Source organism: Diadema antillarum, unplaced genomic scaffold (genome assembly GCF_040938485.1).
Source record: "Diadema antillarum isolate AM-2024a unplaced genomic scaffold, OU_Dant_1.0 seq00000635_RagTag, whole genome shotgun sequence".
Lineage (NCBI taxonomy): Eukaryota > Metazoa > Echinodermata > Echinoidea > Diadematoida > Diadematidae > Diadema > Diadema antillarum.
This window is the reverse complement of record NW_027271552.1, coordinates 418,786-442,648: the sequence shown is the minus strand read 5'-3', so window position 1 is coordinate 442,648 and position 23,863 is coordinate 418,786. Positions and strand designations below refer to the sequence as shown.

General features: G+C 37.2%; 1 protein-coding gene across 1 annotated transcript in view; it reads left to right on the top strand.

The window, feature by feature from the left end:
- Positions 1-2,442: 2,442 nt before the first annotated feature.
- Positions 2,443-23,863, top strand: part of LOC139736264 (uncharacterized) — a 61,073-nt gene continuing 39,652 nt past the window's right edge. The window contains exons 1-2 of the mRNA XM_071646995.1: positions 2,443-2,518; positions 10,265-10,573. Coding sequence (XP_071503096.1) covers positions 2,443-2,518; positions 10,265-10,573 — 385 coding nt within the window. The remainder of the gene's footprint in view (positions 2,519-10,264; positions 10,574-23,863) is intronic.

Here is a 23,863-nt window from a genome sequence, read left to right as displayed (position 1 = left end):
TTGTTGATTTTGTTCTTCACTATTCATCATATAAGTTGATATTTGACATTGGATGAAACACATTATAAAATATGTTGTTGAATGTAAATCGATTATGTTTAATGCATATCGATCTATAATTGCTCACGCGTTTCGATTATTTTCATCAAGTTATTGTTTGTACATTTTGGATGCCTTTTTCCACAAGGAACAAGTAAAGACTACCACTGTTTCCAATGTTAAAGTTCAAGATCATCACTTTAGAAAATCATTTTCGAGGGAACAGTTTTCATAATATACCATCCTAAAAAAGTGTGAGGTTGGAAAAAATATTTTGCATTTATTACCAAAAAGAATTGTGCTTGCATAATGCATTAGAAAAATAGTGAATGTCGAACAATGATTTGTGGTGACACGCCTTTGAATTCACGTATCGGTTGTAGCCTTATAGATGGGCAGGTGATATCATCGTACATGACTTATTGTACACTCTTTCTGGTTACTATGAAGTCGTGTTTGCAATGCATGTTTTCATTTCTCATACAATATTTTAACGCATATTGTAGTCTTTGGTGGGCCCAGGATACATTTCTTTCACTTTACTCATTTTTACTTTTTTATACCTTTGTTCGATAATTCAAACTTGTGAATAAACTCTCCTTGCAAACATATTTTTTTTTCGATGTCGTCTCTATAAGAACTTTAATGATTACTCATCCATGCGTTTGAAGAATTTGCAGTGGAACCTGAACAAACTTCTAAAAAAATGAACAATGCAAAAACACAGACAGACAGACAGACACACACACACACACACACATAAACATTAGTACACAGTCGCTACAATGTATAAAACAGCAGGAAATTAATAAAATATCACATTATAAATATGGTAAAACGTAACTTTAAATATTTTGTGCTTGAATACATTATATTCTTTTAAAGTGCGATATAAGAGCTTACATAATATAAAAGAGGAAAATATGTGTTATTAATGATAAAGGAAAATTGGTAAACTCAATGTTTCAAACAATCTTTCTTGTGGAGATCATCAGGCCTATGAAATCTCTTCGAGATCTATATTTTGGCCCTTTCCCTTTTACACCCCCTAAATGAAACATTGTCTCTATGCCCACGACCATTTATAGAATTAAAAGAACCGTAAGTCCAGTGAGGTTCCAAAATATAGTTATCACACATTAATACAGTAAAATAATATATCCTTAAAAATACACATAGACAAAATATTTCTTTAAATAATATTCATATGTACATGGTTAAAATTCAGAGCCGTTTTTATAATAACCAATATTAATGAATACTTGGACAACTAATACACCAAAAAACAGCAAATAAACAGGAACACATCAGATAAAGGAAGCTCGTTTTGTTTGCTAGTTCTAGTGATTGATAGTCAGGCGTTCATGCCGAAGGTCTTGTTCAAATACATTGAAGAAATAATTGGGTAAAGCACACACCAACGGGGAAAGAAAATCAAGTCAAATTGTCGACACTAAGCAGTCAAGGCCCACGAGCTCTATCACTAGCTAAACGACCGACATTACACAACCGGGCCGTGAGCATCTTTTTTGTTCTGTCTCCCGTTGAGCTCGTGGGTTGTCCGACTTGTGGACTGTATGACTCATGGGAAGCATGATTCTTTCTTTTTAGTGTCGAGAGACTGTTAGATTCGATGATGTCGAACTCTTGGGATGAACTCGTTTTTTCGATCAGGATAAATTGTTGATACACTGTATACTTCTCATGACTAGCCCCATTGCTTCTTTCAACTCACTTGATTTCCCGATATCAATAATTACTAATGCAGCATAAGGTGATAATATAGCATCAAGCTATCTCATAGCCTTGGCTTGATTTTGCACCATAGTATCCAGGGCATTCACTACAAGAATTAAAAGAAAATGAATATATGTTTGTTCAAAACTTAATATCATGTTTTGTAATATAATCTTTAATGGTCCTGACAGAGTCCCATGGGAATAAAATGAATTGCCCCTACCCCCTTCAAGAGATTGAAATCTCAGTCGAAGACGAGTTACATGGAATTGTCAGTCGCGAAAGATTAATGTTGACATAAGGAAAGCTGCTCCATCATCATTGTATTCATAGTAGACAAGCTGATGAAATATTCAGCACGAAAATAAAAAAAAATAATCATTCTATGAATCAATCATTGAAGCAGTGCAGTCAACACAAAGCTTTTGGCGTGCTGCGAATTGTGAAACATTATAATTCAGGCAATGCCTACCATCTTCCATAGAGAACTGCCAACCCATGAACATCACATACAATGGTCTAGTGATTACTTATCGGGTGTATAGTATTTCTCAATTTTTTTTGCGTCCTGTAGTTCCCAGGCAAAGGGGGGAAATCAGTTGACGGGCTCTGAAAATATTCCAGTCTAATTTTGGACAAGAAGCTAATCATTTTCTTCCGGGCAAAATGGATAGAGGCTACAAGAGCGTAGTTCTGTTACTTACAGTGACGGTCTCTGTGATCTATTGTCCCACCAAAGGAGGTAAGCGTGATATTTTTTTCACATGAATATTAATTACACAGTAGACGTAGACCCCATTTTATCAAAAGATATACTCGATTGTAAATTTCCTTAAAACACATCATGTTATAGACGTACCATAGAAACCAACTATTCAATCAATTATAACTCTTCATAAAACAGGGTTGACATAGGTGCTTGAGGAGTAGGCATGATATCACCAAAATGCACGAACTGAAACAAAAAAGTTAAATAACATATTCACCACAGTGATGAACGTAAGCCCTACGTTCGTAGAATTATTCTCATTCGTATTCACCGTCAGACAAGGGCAATAGATAACAGAGACAAGGGGACAACTTAAGCATCAAGTTGTGCATGTTTCGCTTTAACATGTCCATTTGACGAACAACAACAGCAAAACGCGTCTTAATACATCAATATCATGTACGTGATGATGCATGGATAATCGACATGAAGAATTCAGGTGTCAAGTTATCCTCTACAGTCTTTCCTTCATTTTGATTCCATTTTCAAAATATCATTCAAATAAAGATAATCATAATGTGGGCTATACTCACGTTCATATATTAACGTTTAATGAGTGTATACACCTCTTACATGGGCACAGCCATTGCTGTAAAATAATTAGCATTGAATTAGCGTTTATCCTGATTTTACTTTTCAATATGTTATGATGTTATAGTTTTGTCCCGGTTGAACAGCCATCTTGCTCTTACTCTTCAAAACATTTTGCCTTAATATTTAGGAGTAATCTGACTGTAGGTTTCTAGGGGTAGTGTCAAAGCTAATAATGATAAACCATGTTGGGAGGTCGAAACTAAGAATGAAAGGAAACCAGAGACAAACGTTTGCAAGCTTGTTCTTTTGCCAGTAATGTCAATGTTTCAACCTTTTGGTCAATTATGTTAGGAACCAATTTGCATCCTCACGAAAGTCCCGAGAGTCCGAAAGAAGTGCCACTTACAAGTCAAGTCAGCTGTACGTGTCGGACTCACTCCCATTTTGATCACGTGTAAATCTTTGTGTTAGTGTGCACTACATGCATTGGAATGTAACGGATGCACCCAGTGCATAAACAAGGAAGAGTCTGCACCTTGCAACCGAACGGTGGCGTCGCGTTTTGTTCACCCGAGTCATAATATAGCATTTGGAATATAAAGATACATATTCAAACTACGAAAGCCACGTGAACTTTGATCCCCCATATGAGAGTATGTGAATTGCAATGGGAAGCTATTATTCACAGTAACCTAGTGTGACGGTATTTGTTGACAGCATGCACCAAACAGAATGAATAATAGAAATTACAAAGAGAAATCTCTGTCACAAGTGCCTGTGGTAGGTCCAAAATGCAATTTGTAACCTTAAAGGGGCATTCCGGACGATTTTCATAATTTCACATCATGTAGTACCTAAATCGACAGCTCCATGTATAGATTCGTGGAATTTATTCTGGTCTTTGAGCAGAGAAACCAATAAATTGAAAATCTTAAACAAATTACACTGAACAGTGTTGATGACATCAGAGCCTCATATATTTCAGAGATGTAGCAGTGTATTTCCATTACAATACCACTTGCTCAACAAGTTCACCTGTGAAAAATTTATGCATGCCTTCTTCTTTTGTTCTGCTTCCTTGAGCCCCAACTCACACATTCTTATGGTGAGGCTGCCATGTCATCATCATTGTTCATTGCAATTCCTTATAGATTTTGAAAACATTCTCTTTCCTCACCCCAATCACTACAAATTCTGAAACTCTGTACTTAGTTTAAGTAATTTATAGTTGTTCAAGTGTAAAAATCTGAAAATCACCCGGAGGTCCCCTTTAATAGCCTTAGTGTATCTTCCTACAATTAGCAAATATTTTGAGCAGTACCATTGGCCGTATAAAACGTATAGCATTACGGCAGTGTATATAGCTGACGATTAATGGGGTAACGTGTACACTGTAGGTTATAGTAGGATGAGTGTAAATCTAACAAGGGAAGCTGGCATTTTGTACATTTTCAAGTATTATCCACCATCATTGTTTAGCTTACCTTATTCCATCGACAATATTGTGTGGATTCGCTTTGTAAGAGTAGCACAAGTTTCACGTTTCTATTTTCACATAATTATTACTTCAAATCCGACATCCCACATATCATCAGAGGACAAATCTTAATGCAAGTTTGACAAAAGAAAATTAGGTCTGAATAAAAAATCATGTTACAATCGTAAACACGTGATAGAAGAACTGATGCTCTCAGCGGGGGATACAAGTATAGATGACAGCTGTGGCAAAACGAATAAGGAAGGGGGTAACAGTTATTATTTCTCTGCAGCAATGTTTAGTAGCCCAGTTGAAGGTCTTCTATGTGAAAATAATAACATTTAGCCATTAAACATTTCATCGCGCCAGCCCCTACTGCTGTAGGTTGAATTTCTGAATTCAAATTCTCGTTTGCATATTATTTTGTTATGCGTCATTACAAAAGCCATGAAACGTCAAAACGGGGTTTTGCACCCCCATGTGCCCCTTGAAAGGTAACAAATAATAAATCAATTATTTAAAGGTCAAATTAACAATAAAGACACTTTTTCTGTTTCACTAACAAACTTCAGGGGTACTCTTCTCCCTTGTTTATCTCCTAGCCTCAGTAGTAGGCACTGTGTCCACCGTTTAGTCTAGCGGATATAGGGCACATATAGGGTGAATCATGCACATTATGGTAAAAGCACCATATTTGGTACACATGTACATGATGCCAATACAAGTCATTTCTGATATGGAAGCCACTCTGATTCTGCCTGTGGCGGCCGTGGCGGCCATTTTTCAAAATGGCCGCCATGTGATATAGCAATGCTGTGTATTTTGGAAACTATAAGTCCGATTGTCGTGATTCTTGTACCAAAGTATAGGTTTTGAGGGTCAAGGATTCCAATAAAATAATTTTTGAGAGGATAAAACCATGGCAACCTACTTATTGGCGGCCATTTTGAAAAAATATGGCCACCATGCTAGATATAACATCTCCTTAAAACGTATGGACAAAGGGTCATGACTATGATACCAACTTATATGTTTTTGGCGTCAATGACTCCGATAAATTCAACTGTAAGTGAGTATGAATAGTTTCATCCTACGTTTTGGCGGCCATTTTAATAAATATGGCTGCCATACAACGGATAATGAATATTGTATATCTTCGAACTCAATGAATATATAATCACGATTCAAGTGTAAAAGTATAGATTTGGGGTGAAGGTTTTCAATATAATGATGTTTTAGCAAAGTGAATAGGTTCATCACATCCTTTGTTTTGGTGGCCATTTAATAAATATGGCCTCCCTCCAGTTAAACATGGCTGCCGCTGTACATTCTATTCATATATCTTTAAAACCAATGGATGCATCTTCATGATTCTGGTACAAAAATATGTTTTTGAGGTTCAATTATTTAAATGGATACATCTTTTCGTGTATACAACCATCACATCCTATGTTTTGGCTGCCATTTTAGAATAATAATGGCCACCGCAATATATACTATACTGTACGTCTTTGAAAGTAATTGGGGTCAATGATTTAAAACAAGCATTTGTTGATGAATAGAACTAACATATTTCGTTTTCATGTCCATTTTGATAAATATGCCTGCCGCACTACATAGAGTATGCACACACACACACACACACACACACACACACACACACACATTATATACAGTGTGGCCTAGAATTAACGGAAACGCGAGTTTTCGCAAATATTTGCACATTTGCATTACTTTGATGCCAAAATGAATGACATAGAGTTGTGAGGAGAATGACACCAAAATCATCCGATTTGGTTGAGTAGTTTTCATTCTACAGATTTTTTTTTTTTTTTTTTTTGTAAAGACGGGTCGAGCGTAAATTTCTTAGCTCAATTCAACAAATTTCAGCATTGAACAAAAGCCACTTGGGAGACTAACAAAGAGTTGAGGCCGCACATCACAATGTGGAATGCTTGAATAGGATTATTGTCGAAGATTGACCTTCAATTGTTGGGTAGTCTCCGTTGCTGAGCTTTGATAAAATAAAGTAAGAAATTAATGATTAACAAAAACATGTCTAGAAAGAAAAGTACTCAACCAAATTGGACAATTTCGTGTTGGTTTTGGAAAAATGTTCGTTTCCATTTTCTGAGGGGCCACCCTCTATGTATTATATATACACCCTCAGTTGCCATTATGTATTGTCCCATTGACAAGAATCGTTCACCTATTATTGGTAAATGAACCTCCTATGTCGTTGCGGCGTTTAGTTCTTTATTGTTCATTGATTGTTGTTGATTGACCATACCTCTATCACATTCACTATTCAAGTAGGTATTGAACATCACATAAGTACAATTGTTGCATACGTGGAATACTAAAGATAATTATCTTGAATGTCAAAGGTAGAATAAAATGGTGAGAATGGAATAGAAGACTCCCCCCCCCCCCCCCCCCCCCCCAATTTTGGATGCATAGACAGAAGAGTACAATAAGTGTACTGGCATAGTTTCCAGCCACAAAGACATGATTATTGCAGCCTTATAAGACCTACTGATTTCTACAGTTTGTTTTAAGTTCTTGTTCATTATTTCACAGTATGACCTTGTCAAAACTGTTGCACAAAATTATAAGGAATCATATGAAGGAATCGAATTAGCTCTGACCAGGGAGGTGAGACACCTCCCTGCTCTGACAATCCAAAACAATTATTGTTCCTGATCATCCATTGCTGAGCGGTGATGAACGTGAATGCATATATAGATGCAGGTGCGCTTTAGAGAATGTCTTCAGTATTTCTACTGGTGCCGGTAAGTAAGATCGATTTACTGAATATTTTATTCTGCAGTTTTATCTTCCAATAATTATGAACCTAAAAGTTTGTATTTCTTTGAGGTTTTCCTTAAATTCATAATTAGCATAATTTTTCTTGTAGTTTATATTTTGCTAGTAGACTCATGTGGAGTTGCAAATGACAATTAGATGTAAACCTATAAAGATGTATTGTATAATACCTATCATATTTGCCGGAGAGATGATGAACTACAACACCTAACTGCCTTAGGGGTTCCGCTCCGGATTTGAATAAGGTTTTCTCCCTAGCCTTTGATTAACCAGAAAACTGCCCGCAAGGAAATGGAAGACTCGTGGAGGGCGGGAACGTCATTCTACCCGTACAGGACAAGAAAGACCTGCCCACTGCCACTATTAATTTTACTTTATCGTTTGATGTATAAGATTCAGTGTAGTTATAAGTATCAGAACAGCCTGGTCAATCATGGATTTTATAGACATACATATAGTGTGTTTTCATTTGATGTAAGTGACCCAAGAAGTTTTAGAAGGTTTCTCACACTTAGTGTCATTTTTCCAAAGAAAACAGATGTACTAATTGGTTGAAAACTATGATTTTCATTCCATGTCCAGGGACCAGAGAAAGCGAGAGTCTATATTTCTAGAAAATATATAATCTTGATTAATATGCACTTCAGACATAAAATTGTGAAGATCATGTTTTTCACATACACTGTACACACATAAATCCTATAAAGGAAGTTGAGCATATTTTCCAAAATGCTTACAAAGTTAACTATGCCCGGATGTCCCACTTTAGAATACTAAAAATGAGTGAACAAGTAATTGTTGACCCCTTAAGCAAACGTTTACACCAGAATCAATCCACAATGGGCATCCCGCTTTCATAACACTCGTACGCTATTTATCAAATGGCCGCCAAAAACAAAGGATGTGATGAACCTATTCACCTTGCTAAAACATCATTATATTGAAAACTTTCACCCAAAAACTTTACTTTTACACTTGAATCGTGATTATATATCTTTTGAGTTCGAAGATATACAATATTCATCATCTGTTGTATGGCAGCCATATTTATCAAAATGGCCGCCAAAACGTAGGATGAAACGATTCATATTCACTTACAGTTGAATTAATCAGAATCCTTGACCCAAAAACATATAAGTTGGTACCAGAGTCATGACCCTTTGTCCATACGTTTTAAGGATATGTTATATCTAGCATGGTGGCCATATTTTTTCAAAATGGCCGCCAATAAGTAGGTTGCCATGGTTTTATCCTCTCAAAAATCATTTTATTGGAATCCTTGACCCTCAAAACCTATACTTTGGTACGAGAATCACGACAATCGGACTTATAGTTTCCAAAATACACAGCATTGCCATATCACATGGCGGCCATTTTGAAAAATGGCCGCCACGGCCGCCACAGGCAGAATCAGAGCGGCTTCCATATCAGAAATGACTTGTATTGGCATCATGTAGATGTGTACCAAATATGGTGCTTTTACCATTAAGTGCATGATTTTTTCTATATCCGCTGGACTAGTTCGGGTATGGACGAGGGAAACCATTCGACTGCCATGTCACTTCGAGGAAGAGCCATTCGCTGTATTGTGGGTCATGGGGAACAGTTCAAATCAGCAACTACAGGCGAGGAAGGCGTTTTTCTTCGATGGGAACTTCATAAGCAAGGAGGGGCGTTTCGAAATGGATATGGATTTTAATCTTGTCATCACCGATTTGCAAGTGAAAGATGAGGGCCGCTACCATTGCCAGCTTGTATTGGGAAATTTGAAGGTTTTCTCAAATTCAACCCTACTGTCTATCACCTGTGAGTGATTGATCTCCCCCTCCCCCCCCCCCCCCCCCATCAAATGTCTGTCTAGGGTTTTGTAAGGAATCGTTTTCCCAGTCTCATTTGTGTGTGAAGCGTGTGACGTATCTGGAAAGTTCGACCGTGATGAAAGTGAGCCAGGATACCGAAATGCATTGGTGTAAATTTAATAAGTACGGATCGTACGTGAGACGTTGATGCGACGCAGACGCTGGCTGCGCGCACGCGATACCAAACCACGGTGACTATATTATAGAATGAAAATTGATTGGCGGGTCCATTTAACTTTCTTTCTTTGAAACAGAACCTTCATTCATGATAAGTTGTAGTACCTCATATCAATTTCCAGTTTCATGAATCAACAATGCCTAAACATAATCAATGCAACTTTAGTCATTTTTTACAAGCGAACTTGAAGTCAGACCAACGAGAAAGCGTGACTATATAAAGTCAAAATCCTCAACTTGCTATCGATCATTTTATCGATTTACACTAAATATTTTGACTTTACAAATATCTTATATCATTTTGTAAATTAAATATGCACAACACAGTCAACCTCCATGCATTTTAAAAAAATCAAACATCCTTTACAAAGAAACGTGTTAGGCGCGTCTGAGGAATATCTGGTAAAATCGCAGTTTGGTTCTCAAACTGAGCAAAAACTTTGAAGGACCTTTCTCTCTCTCTCTCTCTCTCTCTCTCTCACTCTCTCTCTCTCTCTCACTCTCTCTCTCTCTCTCTCTTTTTCTCTCTTGCTACTCTGTCGTTCTCAAAGTGGCGCGGTACTTTTTCAATCACCCCCCCCCAACTGGGAGGTATTCCAACGTCTAAACAGTCTTAAAGCTAAACATATGGAATGTAGTTTCTACGAGCCCTTTCATAAACACTGAACATTCAAACCCAGTCATATTTTATGCCGTAGGCTTGTAGGAGAAACTAACGCATCCATGAATTTGCATATCATTATCTAATTTGTGTGATGCCCAAAGCAACCTGTTCCTACCATGAACCGTGCAAGTATAACATGCATAAATGACACAAAACTGATATACGCACTTTCCATCGTCTAGCCCCAGTGGTAGACACCGTTCCTACAGTTCAAGGATGGAAAGGTGAAGACATCCGACTACCATGTAACTTCCATGATGAGCCGCTCTTTGTGTATTGGGGCAAGGTGCACATTTCAAACCCTGAGCAGTCGACTGGCAAGGCATTCTTTGACGGGAATTTCGTCAGCCGTGAGGAACGCTTTGACATTGACAGGAACTTCAACCTAATCATCACTGACTTAGAAGTGGGAGATGAGGGTCTCTATCGTTGTGAATTGGTGCTTCAGAATTTCCAGATTTCCTCGAATTCCACCCTTATGACAGTTTTCTGTAAGTAATTTTTGCTTGTATCGAAGGCTCCGAGCAACTTTCAAATGATTTTTTTAACAACAATTCAGTGAAGATAACTATACAAATGCGAAAGTGTCACCATGTTCACTTGTCAGTATTGGACATTATAAGACACGATATAATATAGCATAAAAGAAAGTTAAGGATGAATGATGACGTTCATGGAAACAGCGCACAATGGTGATAGCAAGTGTTGTTATATTTCTCCATAAAGATATCGAATCAACCAGGTCTGTTACCGGTTCCATAATAGATCTGACCGGGTCTTGAGAACGTCAATTACTGCTCTCCGTGCACCTATGTTGTCAGTGAGTGGCAATCTGTTGGCGGCAATTAGGCGGTGATCTCTCTCATTGAAAAAAAAAAAATCTTGCAACCTGAAACTCTTCTCAAACTTCTCAGCGGGATCATTAATTTTAGTATGGTCGTCAGTATCTAGGAATCATTCAGATAGTATGCTGACCAGTCCGACTTTATATACGTTAGAAGTAGTCGGTCAAAGGTACCACCAGGAGCTATTCCCAATTGAAGCGTTCTTTTCCATGAGGGGTGGCAACAATACTATTGCTTCAAACTTGACATCACGTGGATGGACGCAAACCCGACTTACCTTCCATGTGACCTAATTAGTATTGGCGACAAGCTTGTTGAATTATGAAGAATAGAATACCAGAAGCTAGTAATTAAAGATTATGAAACTCAATTTTATCTAAAAAGAGAAGTGTGTGTACTTACAAAAGTGTCCTTCCTGTTACTGACCCCGAGTTGAAAAGCTTCACAAATACTGTGAGCACGATCAATCCTGTTTTGAGTTTATAGCTTATTAAACACACCGCTAATAAAGCGCATTCCACAGACAGATATCAATGGGTCAGCTTGTTTACTTGAATATTTCTTTATTGAATTAATTACCAGTCTGTCTTCAACAGCCGTGGTTTTTCATCATTTTTTATTTCCGTCTTTACTTAAGAAAACAAGGTTATAAATCCTTAGCGTTATAGAAATGCAACTGCAGCTAAAGTTTTTGTCTAAAAATACAATTCAATGTGTTTTCTAAATAAGAATGTCTTTATTCTATGTTGTCTTGTAGATATCTGGATCCATTTTCACATGTGAATTTGAATGATTTTTTTTCATTTAGAAATTCTGTAGATATTCATGTTTGGAATGTTTGTGTGTACTCCATCATATCTTCCTACCCCCTCCCCAAAGTTTATTATGGACTTTACTAGTCCAATCGCATGCCTATAGTCCGGCAAATTCTTGACTTTTTTTTCGTTCGTGCTGGTGACGTATTTGGTAACCACATAGAACAAGTCTTTGAAAAAAAAAAGAGTTGTTAGAATTGTTAGATGGCAAATAATATTCTCCAGATAGGCATGTTATTTCTTGTTTCCCTAGCAATGGCATCAACACATGAAATCGAGGAATGCGTCGATAGAAGCGAGCCAAATCCAAGCCGGTGCACCTACCAAACTCCCTCCCTCACTTCTTCCTTTGACCTTACGTGCTTCGTACGTGCATTCAAGCCTAACGTTTCAATGCTGTGGATCGAGGAGACAGGAAAAGGAATACATTCTGTTGTTTCGCAGCAGACAAGACTTTCTGATGACACATACGAAAGGTTCGAGACAATCACTGTTTCAGTCAAACACGGGATGGAGCAAACCTTCATATGCACGGCTACTGGAGACTCACTGAATGGAACGTCTTCCGCAGAAATCACCGTTCTACCTATTTCAGGTTTATTAAACTTCGTCACTCTTTTTTTTTTCTTTCCAAATGATATGGCGCCAATACAAAATTGTCTTTCATGATCAAGTAAAAAATCTTTAAACACATGTTGTGATTTTAATTTATTCTGGGGTTTATTGTAATTAACCATCACAGAGTTAACGTTATAAATGCGACCCTGCATCACAAAACCAACAAAAAGTCGCCAGACATGGATGTTTAGTTGAGGACAGATTCTTGAAGAGCAGACTCTAAGCTTTAAAATTGTGTGTTACTCATGTCAAATGGACTCCTCTAACCTATCTAAATGCTAGAATAAATGTGCACACTCTGGGAAAGTGCGAACTGAGAAAAGAGGCTGTGAAGTACAGGGTCTATTCAAGCGCTTAATCTTTACCGAGTCGTGCTAGCTGTGCAATGTAAGGGACAAAACACAGGATGTAAACCACCGGAGCAACAACAATAGGCGTTTTCACGTCAGCCCGATGTTTCGAAATAGCTCGCTATTTGATAATGTGAACACAAATTAACGCGCTAATTGTATCGGTCTGATCGAGAAAATTTTTCGAGTCCAACTCGGGAAATTTCTGAAATAGCGGGATAGTAGCGCGCTATTTGATAATGTGAAAACGACTCGAGAAATTAGCGCGATGCATCCCATTATGCCTAGCGTGTGTGATCCGATCGATCGAGGGAAACTGCACACAAATCACGAGGAATTTTTGAGAGGGCACACACATTACTTATGATGTTTGCACATACTCAGCTGTCGAATTAGCTCGACAAAAATTCGGGCTGATTCTCTTCGGGCTGATGTGAATAAGAAATAGAATAGCGCGCTAACTCGCAATCGCGAAAAATTTCTCGAGCTTGGATTTTTATCGGGCTGATGTGAAAACGCCTAGTGAAGAGATTATCAGATTAAGCTGAAGTTGAACATGTCGACTTACCACATTTTCTATCCATGATTAATGCCAACTCAAGATTGATTCGGTTGACCCATTTCACCTTTTTTTGAGTCCTCAGTTGAAATCAAGGGGTGCGACTCTTTGTTAGTTTTGTGATGCACGGTCACAAATGCTCACACACACGCACACACATATGTATTCATGTGGAAATAAGTATAAAATGCTTTTGTTTAGTCAACCCAATCAAGCAAGCTTCTTTTCTATTTAACAATACATGCAAAAAACAGTGAAAACGGTACACCTTACCTCCATCGTTCAGAGTCTTTTTTTTTTTTAAACAGTGCAAATTCTTACGATGTTTATTCCGATAATCCGTTGTGTGGCCTGCATCACTAAAACCAAGAAAAAGCCGCCAGACATGGATTTTTAGTTACGGGCAAAATAATTCTATGATGTTCAACTCGATTCATATGGATTTTCCTAACCTGTCTAAATATAAGACAAACTCACACGCGTTGGAAAATTGTGTATAAATGAGATAAGAGACTCGTATGTGTCGAGGTTGTTAAAATTAAGCTGAAATTAATCTTGCTATATTGGCTCGTTCTGTCCATGACTAACACCAACGTTCAAAGCAGTAGCACCCTATATTTCAAAAGTCATTGGGGTTGAAATTGATGATTGTTTAAATGGCTTTTTACGATATGAAAAGGGCACTCCAAGACAAACATAATCACACTACAAAATTCTACAAAGTATATAGAGGTTCTAGAAAAAAAAATATGCTAACAACACAATTTCCTTTCATGATCCCAATCTTAAGAATAATGTACAAGAGGAATTCCTCTATTAGAAGGTACGAAAAGCCTAAGATTGACTGAATTAACACATTTAACCTATATTGAATCCTTACGTAAAATCAGGGGGTACGACTTTTCTTAGGTTTTTTTTTTGGCAAATTCACATATTATTCCAAATTGTTTTTTCGGCGTTAAAAAAAAAATCAAAAAATAGATATTGTGATGTTGCCAAGACACCTCTCTCCCTCACTCTCTCTCTCACTCTCTACAAATAATTTCTTGCAAATGTTATACGGAGATGATTACATGTTTGATTGTTTCCACGTCATATTTCAGGGAAAAGTAGCAATTTAGGTCTTGTCATTGGACTCGTCATTGGTATATCTGTTTGCTTTTTCATCGCATTTCTCCTCATTGGAAAATTTCTTCAGAAACACTATCCGAACTACCTACCACAAAAAGGTATCGCGATTCGATTTTTGTTAATCCATACTCAATGTAACCCAAACAATGAATGTGGTAAGATGCCTGTTCTCTGGCCTACCCATTAAAAGGTCGTATGAGTTATTATGATATAACTTGCTCTTCATGTCACTTCAGAATGAAAGCTTCATAACGTATACCATAGAATTCACAACTATGAGTGAAGGAATGTGTAACCTTACGATGGTAAATTTTAACATATAGAATGTTATCAATTATGAGCAAATAAGTAGTTAGAGTGTCCAACATATCAAATATTATAAAATGATACATACAAGAACAATTTCATTTTTTTATTGTTGTTGATGTCATGTTTCAAAGGATGTGGATGGAATCCTTGCTGGCGGAGAATATACAAAGAAGAAGAGGAACTCTTACCCGGTATGAAAAAAAAAAAAAAAAAAAACGTTTACACAATGGTATAACGTCTCTTATGATAAGATAGAGACAATCGGCTTGTGCCGAAAGGGTGGGTTGGGTGGTGGCGCGTCGCGTTAGTGGGAACACCACCCTTCGTCCAAAGCCCCCCCCCCCCCCCGGTTTTGCCGAAAGGGTGCGTTGGTACTTTTTCTCATGTAATATTAAAAGACGAGTTTTGAATTTATATTTAATCTTCAAACAACCATTTCAAAGAGACTATAGTCCGGATCGGTTTACACTCTATTACCACTTGGTCTACAGCCAGTTGGTCTAATAGACTGCTTAATATCAGTTGGTCTAATAACCAGTTGGTCTAGTCATCATTTCGTCCAATATATACTGTTTAGTCTAATTGTTATTTGGTTTAATTACTACTTGGTCTACAGTCAATTCGTCTAATAATAGCCATTTGGTCTATTTTTGGTCTAACACCAATTTATATCATCAAATACCGATTTTGTCTATTATGAGTTAGTCTACAAGTAATTCCATTTCGCCTAATCATCAAATGGTCTAAAATAAAACCAAATTTGTCCAATATAAATTTGGTGTAGACATCATTAATTTTGGTCCATTGCCCAGTTGGTCTAGCCTCTGTCTATCATCATTTAGTCTACACCCATTTTGTCTAAAACCATTGATCTTATTGTCATTTGTGACCGTGCACCTCAAAACGAACATAAAGTCGCACACACTGATTTTGCATGAAGACTGAAAATAAGTGAAATGGGTCAACTTAGCTGAACTTGACTTTTTCATATTTTCTGAAAGAGCAAATCTTCTTCTACACCATGCTAAAATTTGGGATAATAAAACGGGCAGGAAAGTGTGTTTTTTAGCAGTTTATCTCGAACATTTTTGGTAGAATAGTGTGATTAGGTGTGTCTTTAGAATCCCTTTTTCATTTCTGAAAAACCTTGTCCACACTCTTCACTTTCAACTCTAATAACTTTTGAAAGGATAGTGCTACTGCTTTGAAAGTTTGCATTAATTATGGACAGAATGTGTTAATGAGGCATGCTTAATTTCAGTTTAATTTGATAATTCCTTCATTGTTGTTACTCTGGTGGTTTACTTCCTGTTTTTTGTCCCATTCATCGCACAGCCAGCACGGTTTGGTAAAGATTAAGCGCTTGAATAGACACTGTACTTCAGAGCCTCTTTTCTCAGTTCACACTTTTCCTGAGTATGTGCTTTCTTTCCAATATTTAGATAGGTTAGGAGAGTCCATTTGATTTGAGTTATACAACATTTTAAAGCTTAAAGTCTGCTCTTTCAGAATATGGTCTTAACTAAAAATTCATGTCGGGCGACTTTTTGTTTGTTTTGAGGTGCAGGGTCACATTTGGTCTGATAGCCAGCCTCCTGGTCTAATCAGGTACCATTTGGTCCAATCATCGTTTCGTCTATATGACCAACTGGGCTATCTTCCTTTTTTTTTCTTTCTACGACTACGGACTACCCTCTGACCGTGCATTGAGGGAGAAAACAGATGTTCATACACATGAAATAAGATTAGGGTAAAGTTAAGGGTCCCTCGCCCCTCCCCCATGATGCCAGACCAACTGGCTGTAGACCAAGTGGTAATAGAGTGTAAACCGATCCGGACGATAGCCTCTTTGAAATGGTTGTTTGAAGATTAAATATAAATTCAAAACTCGTCTTTTAATATTACATGAGAAAAAGTACCACCGCACCCTTTCCGCAAAACCGGGGGGGGGGGGTGCTTTGGACGAAGGGTGGGGTTCCAGTCAACGCGACGCGACCCAACGCTCCCAACGCACCCTTTCGGCAAAACCGGGGGGGGGGGGGGGGGGGGGGGCTTTGGACGAAGGGTGGTGTTCCCATTAACGCGAATCGCCACCACCCAACCCACCCTTTCGGCACAAGCCGAGACAATCATAGTCCAAGGTTATTTCTATAACCATTATTTCCCTTTCTCCCGAAAAGAATAGTGATGTGATTTACCATTTAAAGCAGGGAAAATATTTCTTTAAAAAATGTGTTCACTTTATAATTATGCGATTACAGTTTCTTCTTTACAGTGTACCAACCGTGATATGAGTATGTGCTACTCACTTTTTCACTTGTAAGGTACTTAATTTCCCAATGGAGAATGATCACTTTTCTTCTATACCGCCTACCCCCCCCAAAAAAAAAAAAAAAATAGATTAACATGGTCGAGTGAAGACAATGAATTGTGGAACTATATGGTCGGATGAATTTAGTAAGGTTTCACTATAAAAGACAAGCATTATACATCGCTCACAACACCTTATAGAGTGTCTAAGATTTTCCGTTTTGGATGATTTAGGGAATTTCTCAGTGCTTAGAATAATCTGCAAATACATGGCAACCACAGGATCTGGTCAATCAGCATAATGGTCTGTTTTATCATTAGTGAACAGTTTACAGAAAGAATGCGACGACTTTCGACGAAAAATACAGGATTATGTACCGGGCATGGCGTGGTTTACAACACCTTTTGAAAGCCAATCAAAGGTGAACATCGGTTTGTTCGGTGACAGTGGTGCTGACAGATCGTGTTTCATCAACTCGCTGAAGCGTGCTCTCACTGGTAAAAGATATTCATTTTGCTGCTTTTTGAGGGGTAGAGATGTATTTTTTTTTCCATCTCTCACGGTAATGCGACTGTTCTTTCTTTCTTTTTTTGAGGGTGGGGGGTTGTGGAAAAAAAGTATACAATTCCAATAAACACTTGTTACAATGCAACCAAAATTGTAAAACTTCCTTATCAAACACATGTTTTTTGTCTGCAGACCTATCATTAAGTTTCGACGATTTGTTGTACATGTATGTCGTTGTTCATACTCCAACACCTAGACCATAGATTCTTTACCAGCTCACAAATAAATCAGTAAGATTAGTGAAAGGGCTACGTAGAATGTAAACATAGTGCATATAAGTAAGGGAGACTGAGAGAACATTAAGTCTGCCGGAACGCTATGCCCATTTTTAGTTGCACCGTCATATTATGATGATTATGTACATTGTACCCTGACATCCCGACACCCCCTAAAAAAAAAAAAAACACTTATTTCCCCCCCCCCACGACTTATGTTTGCTTCTCTTTTGTATGCAAGCTGAAGGTTACGGAATGCTTAGCAGCTAGTGCAATGCATAGTCTGTCGTGTGTGTGTGTGTGTGTGTGTGTGTGCCTGCCTTTGTGCACACTCTCATCTATTAGATAAGAAATTTGTGTTTATGACAATAACAAAAAAAAAAAATCACGGGGACAAAAGACCAAGGAACACTGGAAGACATTGTCAAAGCTGCGGATGTATAGAGATAGAGAGGAAGAAAGAACTTTATTCCTCTCCCTGAAGGTGTAACTGTTCTTGGTTCTGTTTATATTCAATGGACAGGAAAATACTCAATCGAAAACGCCAAAGGGTACGTAGAACATCCAGGAGGGAAGACCAATCACATATTGACTGGAACAATTGATTTAATTGACACCTGTGGAATAGCAGACTTCTCTTCCGAGACTTTGGAATGCCTTATGGACGAAATGCGTGAGTAAACTTGTCACAGGAAATTCAGTTATTAATCGTGGAATCACTCATTTCTACATGTTACCTACAAAAAACAAAACAAAGCAAAACAAACAAACAAACAAAAACATCCAAAGAGCTAGATAACAGCGATTCATGCGGCCGACGAACTGGACGTATTGAATAACATGAGTCGTACACCCATGAGTCGTACAGCCCTCGAGTCACATACCTAGACAAGTATATCAGGCCCACGAGCAATGTGACGAGGAACATTTTAGGCAGAGAAGGTTTACCAGTTCGTGGACCCCTTTTTTATTGAGTGTGTAGCTCATAGACTGTATGACTTGTGAGCTGTGTAACTCGTGGACTGTATGAGTCCTGCGACTGTCTAGCTTGTGATTCGCACCCAAAAGAAAAAAAAAATGTGCCACTGTCAGTGTGTGCATCGTTATTATTACTACTTTCCACGCAGTCACCGTCAATATGTGATTGCTTTTACACTACCACATCCTATCAACAAACAGTTTTTTTTTATTACTAGTATGATTATGTCAAGTGTGTCAAAGATAAACTTTTTTAAAAGGCTGGTCACTTTGTGCAGTGACGTCCGCTTCTCACACTCTTCCATCGTATTTTTGCATTGATTTTTCACTTCACGAGTGAAGAAGAGCTTGTAAACAAACTGTTGACGAGCTATCACTTCGAGAACAATCCTTGGTTAAAGAAAAAGAAGAAAAGAGAAAGTCTGCAAAGGACTTTAGTCTGTTAGTTTTACAAATCAGTTGCTCCAAATTGATGGTGAGATGACGGTCAGTATAAACGTAGCCGTCAAATCTGAAATCTTAAACAATTATGTTTTGCGAGTTCGTTGTATGTCGTATAAATTTCAAAATAAATACACAAATTGCGATAGATATAATGATGTGTTTAACAATCAAAATGATAACTTTCTTTTTTTTTCTGCTCTGTCTTTTTTGTTTCCAGATGGCATATTTACAGTTAATAATATGACCCTTGTCAAAAGAAAGGATGCAATGTGTCATTGCGCTGTGTATGTTTATCATCACAGGTGAGAGATTAATTGCAGATCATGTTCCCAGATATTTTTGATAATGCAGTCTCCCTTTCTAAGCAAATATTTATGATTACCACCTATATGACAGATATTCAGATATTCGTTTGGCCACATACTAGTGTTGATGATATTACCACAAATCAACATAAAATGAAAATGCATTATATGCATTGCGTAGGCCCTTTCAGTGACATATTATTAATCCCTTACAGCAATCCCCTACTTTTAGCAAGAAACTTGAGAAATGGTGCAATTTCGATGTCACCATAGGGAGATGGTAAGGAGATACCCCTCCCTCATTATACACTCAGACGATTTTGCCAGATAGGTGGAATTCATTTAAACTTTTCTAAGAACTCTGTTGTCACACTTTCCAAACATAATACCATAAAAGCCGAGAGGAAAATAGCAAAATGTGACAACAAACATCCATTTATAAGGACCACAGTAAGGGTGTTTGTTTTGTTTGTTTTGTTTTTTTTTCTTACACGTTTCTATTCATACTAACAACTGTAAGTGTTTTGATTTGGAGAGAATAATACTTTCCTTGATTCACCAGACGGTTCTTTTCTGCTTTAATATGAGAAGTACGTTTTGCGAGTTTTCGAGGCAACATTATGGCGCAGCTAAAAATCGTTGTTAGCAGGGGAGTGAAATGAATGGACCTACTATAGTGTTTAAGAGGTACCGGTCGATCTGTGTCGCATATGCCCTACGGTCTAGTGGGAGAAATATATTTTTAATGCAGTCCAAGGTTATCATATTTTGGAGACGTTCTCGAGTTTATGATCGAGGAGGCGAAAAGGCAATTTTTGTAGACGAGTTATTTCTTTTATAGGTCATTCAATTCGTTTTCTTCCAGATCCCAAATGTATATTTCCTTTTATTTGACATGTTTGAAGACAAAGAAACAAGATACAACATATCAAATGTAAACTTATTGGAATAATTAAAAAAAAAATCAAATCAATATCACATTAACCTTTAATACTGTCAGGCCAGACACCGGAGAAGACGCGATGAGGTTCATCGAAAAAATTTGTCGTTTAATGGCGCTGTTTCCAACCCGTAAGTACGTAGTATCCTACACATCATCAGCCATGTATCTCAGAATCCATGCTTGACGAAGCAGTTAATGTGGTATAGATTCATATTGCCAAACTGATCTTATTCCAATAACTACAGATTGTATTCATATTAATCAAGTTATCATAGTCCACTTTGCAATAGAACCAAGAGAAAAACATGGTTCAACTGCTAAAGCAAAATAACCGGAATAAGAAATTTGCATAACGCTCATAGTCAAGGTCCAGGAATCTCTCCGGGATAATGCTGTCTTCTTTACCAAATGCTGACTAAGTGTAGAATAAAGTGTTCAGCTATTTTTTTGTGATACGCACTTTTGCAGTCGTGTTAGAGTTTAAATGTGTTTTTTTTTTCACGACCTAATGTGTTTTCAGATGATACTAACTTAAAAAAAACCCGAACATGAGCTCTTTTATATTTCAACTTAATTTGAAGAGCTTCATGTGACCTTCGAGACAAAATGAGTGCCGTGGAGACTGTTTCCATTCAGTTCGTGATTGTAGAAGGTTGATAAATATTGTAATACAGTGCAGAATTAATGAGCTTACAGAAACAGAAAGTTCATTCGAGAAGAACCCTTTTAACTTTCCGACATCTAATCACCTCAGAACTATGCATAACCGCGTTTACCAGCACGAGTATATCGTTACATGGAGTCAAAGACGCTTGTGTTCCTTTGACGCTATAGTTACATTTCATTTCTGTCTCAGAACTGTTTTGCGCCACTTGACTTAAGGCTACTAGTATTTGATTACTGATTCCCCAAACTAGACAATATTTTGTGAATAGTATCCCATGGGTCTCCACCACCGAGAGAAATGCCACCCCATCAGACATCAACCCTATGATTTTAAAACGATAAATCTTACGCTTTAAAAGTTGTATTTTTTATGTGTGTGTGTGTTTCTAGGTACACCATCGTTAATTGTAATAACGCACAAGAATGAATATGAAGATGCAGAGGCTGTTCGTCGGGAAATGATAACAGTCACAGGCTGGCGGAGAGAACTTATCTGGATTTTTGACAACTACACCCCAGAAAATAAGGAGGAAGACATTGAAAAAGATATTGCGTATCTACAATTCCTCTGGTTGGCCCTGAGGGGTTGCGACATTAATATCCTTTATTGCTCGTAAATGACGTAATCTCTCATAGTGATAATGTTATTTCTAACATTATTTAAAAACAAAACAAAGGAACAAAATCATATTTTGTTAGAAATCTGTTTACGAAGTGCGTATATTATATCTGTATGTAATTAAGCCGATTTCATTTTTTTTCCATGCTCATAATATATTGGCACGTAAAAATGAAAATATTTATCTTATTGGTGATTATAATATTGATATTTTACCCTCTAAATTAAATAATAACAGTTTTAAAGAGGATGGCTAGTAACTGATCAGTGGGAATCAGTGGGAATGCTTGGGAGTGATTGTTCCAATCCTTGTGGGATTCATTCAAGAGTACATTAAATGTTTATTGTTGTGTGAAATTATTTGATTCAGAATGGTCTCATATTCAAGTAATGTGCAGCTTAATGCTTCCAGGTTAGCATGCCTGTAGGCTTACAGTGACGGGGCGATCGTTACCGGGCAGTTCACGATCGCCACGTCACTGTACAGGCATTGATCAAATACAACCTCACTTTGGAAGGTAATTAAGGATCTTTTGAAAAAAGAACACACTACCTGTTCTAAAATTAATGAAAATGGATATGAAATTGCGGCCCCAAATGTGATTGCTATTTCTTTTCAAATTTAGAATCTTTTTAGAATATAATCGACAGTAATTTTATGCAGTATCACTTCGTAATTCTCTTTTTTTTTTCACCAACTTCATATTATGAAATAGTTAGCATTGTAAAACATCTCAAATCCAACAAGTCTTCAGGTTACGATGGCTAAAGTGTTTATCTCTTTAAACAAATTATTTATTAATCGCACTCCCACTAGTACGCATGCTCCACTTCTCTCTCAATTCAGGCCGCTGCCCAAACTCACTTGAAATTGCAAAGTGATTCCCACCCATAAAAAAGACGATCAAACACAACTAAAAAAAAAATTCGCCCAATATTCCTACTTTCAAGCATAACACATATTTTTTTTTTGAGAAAATTGATTGTGAAAGATTTTGTTTTTTGTTTTTAATGAAAATGAAATTCTTATTCCGAATTAATTCGGATTTAGAAAAAAAAAATCATTCTCCAGTTTCCGCCATTATTCACCTTTGTGACAAAATAGTTGAAGCTTGTATCAATAAGGAACGTATCATTGGGATTTTTTAATGACCTGAGTAAGGTATTTGATATATTGATCACAAAATTCTCATTCGAAAATTAAAACATCATGGCGTTCAATGAATACATTTGTTATGGTTCACCGATTATTTATCTAACCGTGACCAATACGTTGATTTTGATTCATGTTCCTCCCGGACATTAAAAAAATTGTGGAGTACCACAAAGGTCTATCTTAGGCCCTTCTTTATTTCTCAACTATGTTAATAATACAGTTGTATAACCAATGTTTCACCAATTTTAACGTTCATTTTGTTCGCAGACGATACAAATTATATGTGACCGTGCACCTCAAAACGAACATAAAGTCGCACACACTGATTCTGCGTGAGGACTGAAAATAAGTGAAATAGGTCAACCTAGCCGAACTTGACTTTTTCATATATTCTGAAAGAGCTGGTCTTCTTTTACATTATGCTAGAATTTGGTATTAGAAAACGGACAGGAAAGTGTGTTTTTTAGCAGTTTATTCTGAGCATTTTTGGTAGAATAGTGTGATTAGGTGTGTCTTTAGAATCCCTTTTTCATTTCTGAAAAACCTTGTCCACACTCTTCACTTTCAACTCTAATAACTTTTGAAAGAATAGTGCTACTGCTTTGAAAGTTGGCATTGATTATGGACAGAATGTGTTAATGAGGCATGCATCATTTCACTTTAATCTGATAATCCCTTCATTGTTGTTACTCTGGTGGCTTACTTCCTGTTTTTTGTCCCATTCATCGCACAGCCAGCATGGTTTGGTGAAGATTAAACGCTTGAATAGACACTGTACTTCAGAGCCTCTTTTCTCAGTTCACACTTTTCCTGAGTTTGTGCTTTCTTTCCAATATTTAGATAGGTTAGGAGAGTCCATTTGATTTGAGTTATACATCATTTTAAAGCTTAAAGTCTGCTCTTTCAGAATATGGTCTTAACTAAAAATTCATGTCCGGCGACTTTTTGTT